General features: G+C 37.9%; 1 protein-coding gene across 5 annotated transcripts in view; it reads right to left on the bottom strand.

Moving 5' to 3' along the window:
* The window catches only part of PEX5L (peroxisomal biogenesis factor 5 like), a 99797-nt gene that overhangs the window by 16507 nt on the left and 69511 nt on the right, over positions 1-13779 (bottom strand). For all 5 annotated transcript variants that reach the window (XM_071752600.1, XM_071752601.1, XM_071752603.1 and 2 more), the window contains 4 exons: positions 7987-8098; positions 6058-6267; positions 4871-4997; positions 3613-3715 (listed from right to left, as the gene is read on the bottom strand). In XM_071752600.1, the coding sequence (XP_071608701.1) occupies positions 3613-3715; positions 4871-4997; positions 6058-6267; positions 7987-8098 (552 nt within the window). The remainder of the gene's footprint in view (positions 1-3612; positions 3716-4870; positions 4998-6057; positions 6268-7986; positions 8099-13779) is intronic.

The raw sequence follows: 13779 nt of genomic DNA, 5'->3' as shown, positions 1-13779 counted from the left end.
TATATCTTTGAGAAAACTGCTTTAATTTAAAGTTATGAAGAGTCTTTAATCTTATCACTTTCTTAGCAGATTTATTTTATTGTCTTCCTTGTTTATCTTAATTTTAACTTCTGCTTCCCACTATCACCTCTTACTCTTTTTCCAGAAGTGAAAAGTACTTTTCAGTGCCTCTTTTCTCTGTGGAAAGATATCGATTACTTTAATCAGTTTTAATTGTCTTTTAGATGATATAAAGAGATTGACATCTTAAATTCTCTGATTATGAAGGATTTTGTTCAGATTTTGACCTTTTTTGTGCTTCTCCCCTTTTATTTTCGTTATAGCTTTACCTTTTTAATAGCCATACAGTCAACCACAGTGAACCCCGTATTGTTGTACCCATCTTGCTGTTTCTCTGTACAGAAATCAGGGGATCTCCTGCTTCCCACCAATCTTGCCTATTTCTACTTGCTCTTTTTGCTACAGCACTGCACAGGGAGCACTCATGTTGAGATTCTCATACACTCTGAGCCACAGATTTCTTTTCAAATTGTCTTCCAGCACAGTGCTGTAAATTGAGCTTAGGGGTCTTGTGCTGAAATGCATGATTTTCCAAACAACTGTATTGGAATATGTATTTCTACAGATGTCTTTTTCACCAGCTCAATTTTATGACTCTTCTGGCTGCACTTTTTTTCATTCCACTGTTGCATTATATGCAAATTTTATTAGGAACGGCTTACATATTTATCTTCAGATCAATAATATTGAAGATCATTGTTTCTCTTTGGAATCACAGGACTCCCATGTGATTACAATTCCTAGTAATTAACTACTGTCCTTGAGAACTTGTTAGCCAGTTTTAATCTGTTTAACATCTGCTTTATTCACACTGGATGGTGCTAATTTTAAAAGCAGAATATGGTATGCTAATTCAAATATCTTGCAGAGTATTGCACAGCAATGTTTATCAACCTGATCTTTAATATGACCAAGGAATTAAATTTTCTTTTCTTGACATAAAACTTGTTTTATGTTGATAGACATTACTGTTCCTGGCCTTTGCATTATTTACAAGTTGGCTCTTGCAAGGCATTTGATTACTTCCGCTTTTTAATCTTTTGTTTCCAGTGACTGCAATTTCCTTGGGTCAAGGAGAATACTGTAAATCCTGGTGTTCATTCTGAGTAGTACTGCAGGTTTGTTTGTTTGGTTTTTTATTATTATCACCCTCTGCAGTTTGTAATTGCAAGAAAAAAAACCCAACATTTAAAAAGCCTAAACACTGTAGGATAAGTCAGTACTAATAAAACATAAAAAGTAACTCTCCAGAATGGCAGATAAAATAAATTAAAGATAGTTTGGGCCAATGCAGTTGAAGCGTTAGCAGTAGGTAAGGGATGATGTGAGTGGAATCCTGAGAAGCAACCCTGAGGGCCACATCCAACAAAAGCCACCACACTACTGCCCCTTCCAGCCCTCAAAAATATTTCTTCTTTAGTATTTCAAAGCCTGCCTTTGTGATTTTTTTTAATTGGCATGATTGCTGGTAGACACAGGATTTTGTTAGGAAGATTGCATGATTTTGATGAAAATATGACCTAGGAACTAAACCTAGCATTAAAGATGAATGATGAAGGTGATTGTCTGAGAAATTGCTGATGGAAATCTGCATCAAGTTTGACAGGGTGAAATCTTTAGGGTATGGCAGAATCTGTTGTACATACAAAGATTGACCTTAAATGAGATAGACAAAATCTATAGGGGACAAAGTATGGAAAACGTATGCTTTGATAAAAGCTCTAATGTGATTTCTTTCCCAAGAAGTTTAAGAACCCAGTCAAGACAGATGAGCCTGTTTGTTGGGAACATCAACAGTGTTTTGACAGTCCTCACATAAGCAGGATGAAGCAGGCAGTGAATGAAAACACTCCATTTCTAAGAAAACTACCTACAACGAGAACAAAATCTCACTTCAGGTCATTACTCTTGCACTGCTAATTACCAATTTAACAACGTTTTATGACTTGAATGGATCACAAGTTTGAAAAAAGTAGTTCATAATAAACCAAAACAAAACTTGAAGTGTGCCAGAATGACAGATAATAATTTTATGCTCTGCTTCTTTTTCAATTGACAGATTCAACTTCACATTGTAATTTTGTAGTACCAGTCATTTCAAAAAATATTATGGAACTGCAACTGACTGAACTTATAATGAATTAAAAATGGGGATTTTTGTCTCCACAGTTATTCTAGTGGTCAATAACTAAAAAAATAGGCCAGAGCAAGTAGACATGTTGTATACTAAATTTGTAATTAGTTTTACAGAAAGCCTTAGATTCACAGCACTTTGATTCTTGCCTGTCTTCTTGATTTACATCTAGCCTGAGCACAAACTTCCTGGCATTTAGATCTATTAACCTGAAGAACAGCCTCCTAAAAAGGGGTTAGAGCTACTTAAAGATAAGTTGGGCAAGGCATGTGAAAACACACTGTCCCTCTCAAGTGGATTATATTATGCAATAGACCTTTCCCATTACTAAGATATATAAATCTACTGCACAGCAAGAAAAGATATCATGCATTACAAAAGGTGCTAGGCCTTCCAAGGGAAAAAAACAAAAAAAACAAAAAAAAAAGCTCTTTGTAATTCAGAGATGTCAGGGAACCAAGGAGACTTCTTCCTAAACAACACTCAGAAATTAATCCTGTAAATGTTTTTTTTTTTCCATTTTCTGCAAAAACTGGTGCATAACCTTAGGAAAGACCTTTGGCATTTTAATGTCTCCTTTTTCCATTTTCAAGTGAGGCTATAATTTTCTATTAATTTCCAGATTTTCCACCTGACAGAAAGGTTTTGAAGCTTTGAAAGAGGAGAAAATAATTTTCAACTGAAGTTAGTCCACCAAACAGTTCTCCCTTCCCCCTGCCAGTGGCATTGGCAGACACTGAAATCTTTCACTTAAAAAATAAGAAGCAAGAAAGAAGGTATAAAAACAACCTGATCTTTGTGAATGCATATATAAGTGTATGTTTGTACATACTTATGCATACAGAAATAGCTAAAAACATACAACTCTCAGTAATCGTTTGCACAAAGTTCTACCCAGTCTTGTCAGTGGAACTGGGCAAATTCACAAACTTTCAGCTCAGAGCCCTCTGTATTAGTGTTCCTTTTCCATCAGGGAAAAGTCCTTTGACCACGCTGCTCTCCCACTTGTGGAGATAAACTGCCAACAAGCTCTGGTCTAATGATTTGGTTCCTTCCTACATTCCTGAGCTGTTTCCCAATTCTGGGGATTCCTGACCAAGAGACTTTGAGAACAGATGTATTACAGGGAGTAGGAACCATTAGAAATCTGAATTTTTGAACTGGAGGAAGGGAAAAAAGATGATGCTGCAAATTATATTTTGAAGCATTTCTGTAAAGGAAGCTCAGAGTTCACTGCAGTGCCCATCTCTGAAGGTAGGAGATGCTAATATTGTCATGTTATTTCCGTAAAATATTAATTTGGAAGCTGTCTGAAGATTTGGCTGTCTGAATCTTTTAACTGATGACTCAGAAAATATCCCCTAAATAGTTCTTTCAGAACTGAACAGTGAGGCAGTGGGACAGTTCCTATCTCTTACCTGTGTTGCAGATCCAAGTTCTAATTCTGACGTAGAATCAGAGTCCAAGGCACTCTTGACAACGACGTTAGCCAGCTCAGACTGTGACCTGTTTTCTGTGGACCTAGAAATGATGCATTTACATATTGATCACTGCACTCTAATGCATAGTGCCTTATATCTTTCAGGTTTTTAAGTATATTCTGATTTATGAGCTTATTTCTTTTAACTGAATAGTGTAACTTGTAGTTGCCGGACGTAGCCAGACCCTTCTCAGTGTTCACTCTTAAACTTCTCAGTTGCAGGCAGACAACAGTTAAAACAACAGGACAAGCCTGATTTGCCAGTATATATTCCAATTCACCCAGCAGAGAGCCTTGGGTATATGCTGGCATGAAATGAATATATTGAAGATTTTGCTTCTATTTCATAGCCAGGCAAAATGAGGCCAGGCAATGACACAAGACTGTACCTGTGGTCATTGCTTAAGAATCAACCACCAAGTTACAAGACTTCACCTTCTGCCTTTTTGTGCCACAATATTCTAATATCCTTTCTTAGAAAATGAAACCCTAAAGACTAAAACCAAGTTAACTGAGCAAAACTTGTGTAAAGCTTCAACTTAATGAAACAGACACTTAAAGTGCAGGTAAAGATCTAGGATAAGCACCATTTGGTCAGAAAGCTGTTTCTAGCATATGAAAATGCTAATTGTGGTCATGCATAATGTAGTGAATGAGTGTTGCTTAAAAATCAAGGTGGCAGCAGAATTAATCTACCTGAACTGTTCCCAAAGGCAAAGTCCAATTCTTGCTTCATTTATATCACTTGAAATTTACTTGAGCTGCATGAAAGAGGCATTACTTGGTTTGGATATTTTATCTTGCCTCTTCCAGTTATCTACAGAAATTCTGCTTTCTTGGTAGCAAAACTCAAAATAAACTGGATATCCACTGACTGTCAAATCACTGCCAAGTGTCCTTTTTTATTCATTTTACTAACATGTTTGTAGTTGGTTTTGGGTCACTGCATGCCTCTGTAGGAGTCTCACCACCACTTATTTTGTAAGTGCACCTGCTACTTTTCACAGCACTAAAATTGCTGGCAAAATGTAATTTTAAACTGTCCTTGCTTGATACATTATCCAAAATGGCTGCTTGAACTCATTTGATGTAATCATAACAGATTTAATAATAGGATTTTCAGCAAGTCAGCATTTCCGTGAATTAAAGAGAGATGGACTGGAAATATTTTTTGTAAGGAGAGAAAAAAGCTGTACCATAAAAGCTCTTTTGATGGAGCTCTAGATGATGTTGAGGTTCTCTCTGAAGAAGGGAGGACCTTGCTGTTCCTGTCTCCAGGAAAACTGACATCATCCCATTTCTCAAGCTGTGTCTGAATATCAACTGGAAAATAAGAAAATACAAAGCTTTTGAAGAAACTACTGCAGGAAATTTTATCTCCTCTGTCAAATGTAGTTCTAGAGAAAATGGTTCCACCATGGACTATATTTTAGTTAAGGTCAAAGACACAGAAATTTCTAGCTGATATTCTGTGAAAATATTAGAAAATTCAAAACATTTTTCTAACTCTATTAGCATTTGTAGTCAGAATATCAGTGGAGCTCTTGACTTAAATTGGTGATTTGTATGTAATCTAGACCTGTTAATAAAATTATACTAAATATTTTATAGTTTTGGATGCTTTTTATCTCCTAATTGTTGTCAAAATTGTAAATATTAAACTCATTTTAGTGCCTACCATTTAAAAATCACTGTGTAGGCAACAGATACTATTCAGTTGTATGTCAGACATTGCAGATGTTCAGCTCCTATTTAAAGATAAAATTCTCTAAAAGAACTTCTGTGCTGATAAATGGGAAATTTGCTACCTTAGTATAAATTACATTTACCTTGCAAATTTCTCAGTTGCTGTGCAAGTAATTTAGTTTGGATGGAACTAAATTAAATTCACCTTTTCCAAGCCTCATCTATAGATCATGCCTGGCAGGATACTGAGTTGTGTTTGGCACCTTTTTTTTCAATCTGTACAAATATAGCTCTTTTGTCAAGAATGGATGGTTTCTTCTCTTGCATGCATAGATAAAACAATATTTACAAATGTTATGTTCTGAAAAGGACTTTCAGTAAGGTTTGCCTCTGATTTGTGTCCTTTACCAGTTTCTCATGATACCCCTATAAATTTTTATACCATCTTACTCACGCTGATTAATTCTTTTTTTGAAAGAATACAAAGCTTTATTTGCACAACTTAAGACTTATGACTTAAGACAACTTAAGACTTATGAATGCAAAAGCAAAAGCAGAATGTGTTTACAGTGACAAAGTGCTTCAAGTAACTAGAGCAAGAAAAATTCTCGTGTTGCTCATTATTTTGTGATAGTAGCAAGGAGAAACTCGTGCTAAGCAAGGCTATGTAGCACTGATAAAATAGCTACACTCTTACCTAAATCTAGTGAGGACTTGTCTGAAACTCTGACAGTCTGGACTTTCTGTTCAGTGTCCACACTGATAAGGTCAGAGTTGTCTGTCTTCTTCCTGTGGATTGAAGCTTTTAAGCCTTCACTTCTTGATGGATTCTCTGATTTCTTTGCTTTGTTTTGGGTTTGTGAGACAGGTTCACTAAGATCCAAGAGATCCAGACCTGCTGATAATACTTAGAGACAAAATGTTAAAATTCAATGTGGTTTTAATGAAAATAACTCACTTTTTACCATTTTTTTTCAATTGGAAAAAAAATTACTAATGTATTTGCATTTGTCTAGGCTAGGTGTATATTTCCTGGCTAAAGATGATGACCAGTGGATTCAAATTTGATTTCAAGTGCTTAGCTGGATGCAGTTTTACAAAGCTTGATTTCCATGTAAGGCTTTTCTTCTGAAAATCTTAAAGACAGCTTAGGTCTTAAGGCTGTTTTCTTACTCCATAGATTTTCCTGTGTTGTGAGGTTTCCTTGTACAGTTGAGCTTTTAAATTAGATATGGTTTAATCTTATGATTCATCAAGTGTTGCTAACAGCTGCTTAGGGCACTACTGTTGTTCCAATTGCCAGTAAGGAAAAAGCTGAAGAGTAGACAGCTTCTTGGGTAGCTTGGGACATAAAGGAAAAGTGGTATGTTTAGTAATGGTTTCCACTGCTGTTGCTGTTTGCCTGTTGGGGAAAAATGTTCACTATAATGAACAATTCTACTTGTATTTATATATACATATTTTTATATATGGCCCTAGTAAAGGCATATTTAGGTCTGAGTTCTTCAAGTTGCTTAAAGAGTAACATTCAAAAACCTTTAGCACATAACGGATAGAAAAGCTGCCTCTTTATTGTAATTTACAGATTTAGACTGAACAATTTGTATTATCCCTTGCAATACTTTATCTGTGTTCTTGGTAGATCAGTGAATTTCATCAGTCTTCATAGAGTGAGATATTTTTTTTCTTAAATCTAATTAACCCCTCTAAATCTGATAGATATTCTGTAGCATCTACAGATATTTTTCTACAGCAAACACAAATCTTAAACAACCAGAAATATTTTCATTAATTCCTATATTTAGCTATTTATAAAAGGCAAAAATATTATTTACAATTTTTAATTAATTAAATAATCCATTTTTTGTTATTAGAACTTGCATATTGCTTTAAACAGATTAATTAGATGTGATGAAAAGCACTCAGCCTTCATTTATTCATTTTGATAATATGCATATATAGATTTTAATTAAATTTCTTCTAACAAGCCAATAATTTTATGAGACTGAAATAGAACATAGTAGTGCTATGCTGATTTTCTTGTGTCTCACTGGGTCTGCTCAGCTGCACTGGTTACCTTTGTACAAATGCTGAACAGGAGGAGACCAATTTCTAAAAACACTTCTACAGGACAAGATACTAATTCAAAAGAAGCACAGAAATGTGTTAGATCCTTTCACTAATCAGCCTGGATGAAGTGTTTTGATATCTCTTGCCTTTTCCTGTTATATCATCCACATTTTTATTAAAAAAATCTTTCTAGAGTAAGGGATGGGCTTGATTAAAACTGGACTAACTGTAGCTTACCCATAGTTGAAATTTTGTGAGAACAAAGATTGATAATTGGTCAAACTGATCTGTACTTGTTGAACCTCAACAAGCCCCCTTTAATTCAGCCCCAGAAATCTTCTAGAATACATCTGATTTTGATCACACCAGATTTGACCCCAAATGTAATGAAAAAAAGTTTTTCTACTGACAGATCAAGCAATCATAATTTAATATCAGCTTTTAAGTTTGTGCAAGTATTAACAAATCAAGAAATCACTTGTCAAAAATGTACTGTAATTAAGGTAAAACTGAAACTATTTCCCTCTATGGAGGGATAGTAAAGAATTTTGTTTACCTGCAGTATTTGATGTTACAGGCCTTGCAACAGCTACTGGTTTAGTTTCACAGAGAAAGTCATCAATGGAGGGGCTCAGAAGGGGTCTGCTTTCCTGTTGTTCATTGACCAGCTAGCAACAAAAAAACCCAGGGTCACAGAATGTTGTTGGGATGCAGAATATAAAGAAACAAAACATATTTTCACAATATCATGCACTTTATTTTTGATTGTGGCACTATGAGATTGCAATTAGAAGATGTACAAATAGCTCTGGACTTTAAATAAAAAAAAATAAATTAGTCATTCTTTTGCGGAAAAATTATATTACAGTTTTACAAATTGCACAAAAATAAAGCAGCAAGGTGATTTTTCAATAGCAGTTATTGCATACTATTGCTTATAGGGCTAAAGTATACAATGCCTGATGTATCTCCTTTCAAATCAATGGGTCAAGTTGGCCTTCTCTTTCACCAGGACACTAAGCAGGGCTTTTTTAGTATTTGGAAGTAGTTGGGTTTTTTAGCAGTAAGATGCCTCCCCCATAACTTGCACGATACCATTTCATCTAGCAAATGTGCATTAGCCCATTAAACAATAACCTGCTGAGACAGAAAACACTTCTCTGCAATATGAAGACATATGAATGACAGTGGATGGAGCCTGGTGCATGTATTAATTTCTTGAATGTGTTTTAACTGTGTAAAGACTCGTAATACAGTTTTTATTTATAAGCACTTTCCCTTTTTTACTGTAGTTGCATGAATGCACTGGTTTTCTTCTACCTAAATGAAATCTCTATTTCAGGATGCTTCAAATATTGGGGATTAAAGACAAAACAGCACAACAATGTCAGAAAAGTCTCCTCTCTGCAATCTATCTCTGATTGGAGGATCAAGACCTAAGCAGAGCTGGATGGATGTCTGATGATGTGGGGTTCATTTACCTTATCTTTAATAATGTGAAAACATGTTTGCCTTCTTTTACTTTCATCTGGAGCTACTCCAGGTTTACTTTTATCCTCTCTGCTGTCCTTCTCTCTGTTCTGTTCTTACTCATTTTGCAGTGTTAAATTTCCAAAATTTTCTCTCAGATATGGTTGAACTTTTACATTTAGGATGCTAACATGGACCAAAGCTGGCAAAAAGTATTTACTCATTCTCACATGGTATTTTTTTTGTCCTGGCCCAAAACCAGGACATTGTTATTTACTAGCATTTAGTTACTCCTGTAGGAGAATTGTATGAAGTAGCACATGTCTGGCAAAAAAAAATTATTTTCAAAGGTGGTTATCACATCCCTGGAAATTATGTTGGTTATATGATGAAGACCTGCTCAGCAACAGACCTTCATTAGTCTGATACCAGCAGTGTACTGACCAAAGTCCCTTCATAAAATTCTGTCATCAAACTGGGAGACTGATAGTAACATCCACTTCTTCCTAACAAATTTTGCCAGCAAACAACCAGATTTAATTTTTACTAAGTTATGTCTTGTTCTGCTACATTTGCTGCAATTCTGTTTAATTAGAAAACAAGTAAGTTCCTCTTCTCTGGTTCTTTTACTTTGTAAACATATCCACTAAACTCACCAAAGGGGGGGCCACCCAAGTGATCAGAAGAATAAAAAACACATTTTACAGGGAGGATAAAAGAGTTTGACTTGCTTAAGCTAAAACCATGAAGACTGAGTAGGAATTTACTTATTCTTCTGTGTATCTAAAGGGAGAGGGGTTAGAAAGAGAGTTATTTCAGCTGTAGAGAAAGACTGGCATGACAACAAAGAGAGGGGTAAAAAAGGCCTAACAATTTTAAATGGCTTTTGACAAGCTTTCTACATGGCTGTTCATGATGTGACTGCACTGTGGCATAGAGGATCCCTCTCAGTCCTGTGTACTGTGCTCCCATGGCTAAGGACTGGAAGCTGTAGAAGCGTCTTATTAAGAGGATTGTTTCTGTGAAAAATAATCTGCTTTCAGCTGAAGTATGAGTCAAAACAGACAGCAAATAGCTGATCAAGCCTACTAATTCTCAATAAATAAAAACTATCTATGTATAGCACTAGAACACGTTAGAAAAAAATAATGCCTGCTATGAAGCAGACATTTCACGGTGAATCAAACTTTAACAGTGCAACTTTAACACTTTTAGAGTGCCATGAGCACTTTTGCTGGAGTTAAGTAGGTGGTGGAAGAGGTTTCTGGCATTACTCTGTATGCAAAGCCACGTGGTAAGCCCTTGGTCTCACAGTCTGAATTTCATTTTGCTGCCTCATATATTGAACCAAATATATCCCTAGTTTAACTCTGCTCAAGTTATTAGAGTTATATCAGGCATGAATTTGGAGCAGTGCTATAAAACATTCATGAGATGAAAACTATTACCTATATTAAAGCAATAATTTATGGTTCTCAAACACCTTTCAGGATGGATATTACAGAATGCTTTAAAACATTCATGAATCAAGCCTGGCACCACTGCAGAGCTAAGAAGTATTATCTCTACTTTGCAGACAAGAGAAGCAAAGCAAAGTTAAGAAAGGCACCCAGCATCACCCTGCTCTGGGAGAAGCAGCACTGGGAGCAGGAGCCGGGCAGCTGGTGCTGCACAGTATTTATGTGTGCAATCTTTGTACACATGCCAAGTGATGTAGACTCAGCCTGTGAAACTGCTGATTTCCAAATACTAATTTAGCCACTGAGTGCCATAAATTCCCATAATGTCTCCAAGAACTTAATTTCTCTTTATAAAATCCATTTTAATTAAAGAAGAAACCCAGAGACTCCTTTAACTGAACAATATTTAACATCTGTGGAGGATGATATTACCTACTACTCATCCATAGTGTAAAATACTTCTAAATGAAAACTAATTTTCTGTGACTCACTTCTTCTGTTGGACAGCACTACAGAAAAAGGTGATTTTCTCACCCCAATATTGCTATAGGACTCTTTCACTCCAAAAAGCAGATCTGTGGGTCTCTTTGGTGCTTTGGGAGAGATACTGGAAGAGTCAAAAGTCTCACTGAATGGCTCATATTTATGGATCTTTTTTTGTGCTTTGGGAGAGTTAAAAGTCTCATCTAATGGTTGATAGCAGCCCTTCTGCTTAAGTATGGTCAAAGCAAAGAATATTTAGCAGAGATCTGAGGGGGGGGTCAGGCAATTGCTGTGCTGGAGGCCACATCTGCCATGTTCCCCTCAACAGGGTCCTGCAGCCCAGGGCACTGAGGGGAATCACCTGTCCTCCATTTGCTGTTCCCTAACACCTGCCCCATCCCCAGCTGTCTGCAATTATTCAGCTGATTGTACTTTATTTCCTTTCCCCAGTGCTCACCTGTGGCTCGTGGTCTCTATATTACCCCTGGAGCTCTTGTGAGAGGACCAGGTAGTGGTAGTTGTTCTGAAAGGCAGGTTGGAGCTCCACGGGGTGTGCTAGGAAGGGGTAAGAAGCCCACCAAACTGCAGGTAAGTCTGGGCATGCATGTGCTGGGGGGGGAGTGGGGACAATGCTGTGGAAGGGGTGCAGTGCTGGCCCTCTGAGAGGGCGTGGTTGCCATGAGAGGGGTTTCTTTCATCCAGCCTGCTCTCTGCTTCCCTCATTCGCCCAGCCAGCGCCTCTTTCTCTGTCTAGCAGTCACCCTTAAATCTTCTAAGGTCTTGTTTTCTCCCCTTGCCCACTCTGTATGTGAACCAGCAATGTGGCCCCGTGGCCAATGGCATTGTGGCTTGTATCAGAAATGGTGTGGCCAGCAGGACTGGGGAAGGAACCCTGCCCTTGTGCTCGGCACTGGTGAGGCCCCACCTCGAGTACTGTGTTCAGTGTTGGGCACCTCAGTACAAGAAGGACGCTGACGTGTTGGAGCAAGTCCAAAGAAGGCCAACAAAGCTGGTGAAGGGTTTGGAAAACATCCCCTGTGAGGAGTCAGTGAGGGAGTTGGGGCTGTTTAGTCTAGGGAAATGGAGGCTGAGGGGAGCCCTTATCATTCCTTACAACTACCTGAAAAGGAGGTTGTAGTGAGAGTGGGATTGGCCTCTTCTCACAGGTGACTGATGACAGGACAAGGGGAAATGGCTTCAAGTTGCATCAGGGGAGATTTAGGTTGGATATGAGGAGAAATTTCTTTACAGAAAGGAAATGGGCTCCCCAGCGAGGTGCTTGAGCCTCCATCTCTGAATGTGCTTAAAAATAGTCTGGATGTGGTGTTTGGGGACATGGTTTTGTGGTGGGTCATCAGAGGTAAGGCAACAGGGTTAGAACAAGTTTGGACTCAATGTTCTTGAAGGTCTTTTCTAGCCTGAGCAATTCTATGAATTTAAGTGCCTGGTAAAGGCCTGGAAGCCTCAGCCCCTGGGCCTGCCCTTGGGTCTGGCACTGCCATAGAGAGCCTGTGTAGAGCACAGTGAAAGCTCAGCTGCTACCAGGTTGGCAGTTCTACTGTCCTGTTAAATTTACTTTTCTGGTTATTATCAGGGTCTTTGGTTTAGGGTTTCAATGCAGATGCCTCTTATGATGCTGGTGTGTTTCATTATTCCTGAGACAATGTGAGATTATATGTGTAAGCAGCCACTGCTATGACTGTGATTTTGCTTTGCTCCCAGTCTGTATATTATGTCATGGAGTGCTATAAAATACCTAGGGAGTAGCCTGTTCTAAAACTAAAGAAGGAAAAAAAAAAAAAAAGAGTGGGTAGTTGGTAGGTCTATGCTGTGAAAAGTTTCCACAGAGCAGCTTTGTTTAGCCTTAAATCAAAGGGAAGGGAAACACACTTGGCACTCAGGGGAACAGCTGAGAGGACCAACTTCTTGCCTAGTGTGACATTTACAGCTTATAATGTTCAGCTCCACAACCTGCCCTACTCATGGCTACAAGTGCTTTTTCTTCTTTCTCTTCCTAGAGGGTGAATGCTGTGAAACTGATGAAGCACACTGAGGCCATCAGTAAGGTATTGTCCAGATATCCCATTTTATACACTCTCTTATGGTGCTCCTGATCCTCATCTGTTTGCAGGGCACAATGTGTGCTGTTTTGTTTCTTTCCTTAATATTAGTAGGGCATAACATAAGGCTTGTCTTTAGGATAAATTATTTGGCATCTATACTGGGTGGTTCTGGTCAGGCACAGGCAGCTAATTAGCACCTATGTTTTGAGCACATGGTGAACTAGTTCTCTTAAATTAAGTGCCTAAATTCCCTCCATGCTCAATAGGGAGAGAGAAATGCCTAGAAAAGCAACTCCAGAGGGAGATCCTGTCTGCCTAATTTAGGTTGTCCCTCAGGAGGCTCTCAAAGGCACTTAGCTTTCCCTTTTTAGAAGGACTGGTTCAAGAGACCCCTAACATTTAGATGTAATTAGCTACCTAAGTTAGTTGGATTGGATTCTACCTAATTTGTCACCTGAAGCTACTCAAGACACTAATTTAGGAAGCCCCAAACTACTAATGGGTAATCCCCTGCACAGTTCAGCACCAAAACTGCTCCTGGGTGCTTGGACCTTTCACTGGACTGCCCACTAAGGGTGATTTTGAGACTGGTTGTGCTGCCAAAGCATCAGTAAAATGGTTTTACCTTGAAAGGTAGGGATGTGCTAATAAGCATGAAAAAGGAGAAACCTTTCAACTCGGATTTTCTGTTGGGGACATTGTATTTTTGAACTTTGAGAAACTTGTTGGGTGCTTGAGCAAGATGGGAAAAAGAGGTGAAAAAGATCAATTTGAGTACTTTGTGAGTGTTGTACCTCTTTTTTAACCAGAGGCATCTACTAAGGCATCATCTAATTTCCATCAGTATGTATGATACATAGCAATGGTTTCTTC

The sequence above is a fragment of the Heliangelus exortis genome, chromosome 9, assembly GCF_036169615.1.
Source record: "Heliangelus exortis chromosome 9, bHelExo1.hap1, whole genome shotgun sequence".
NCBI lineage: Eukaryota > Metazoa > Chordata > Aves > Apodiformes > Trochilidae > Heliangelus > Heliangelus exortis.
This window is presented reverse-complemented; position numbering and strand designations above follow the sequence as displayed.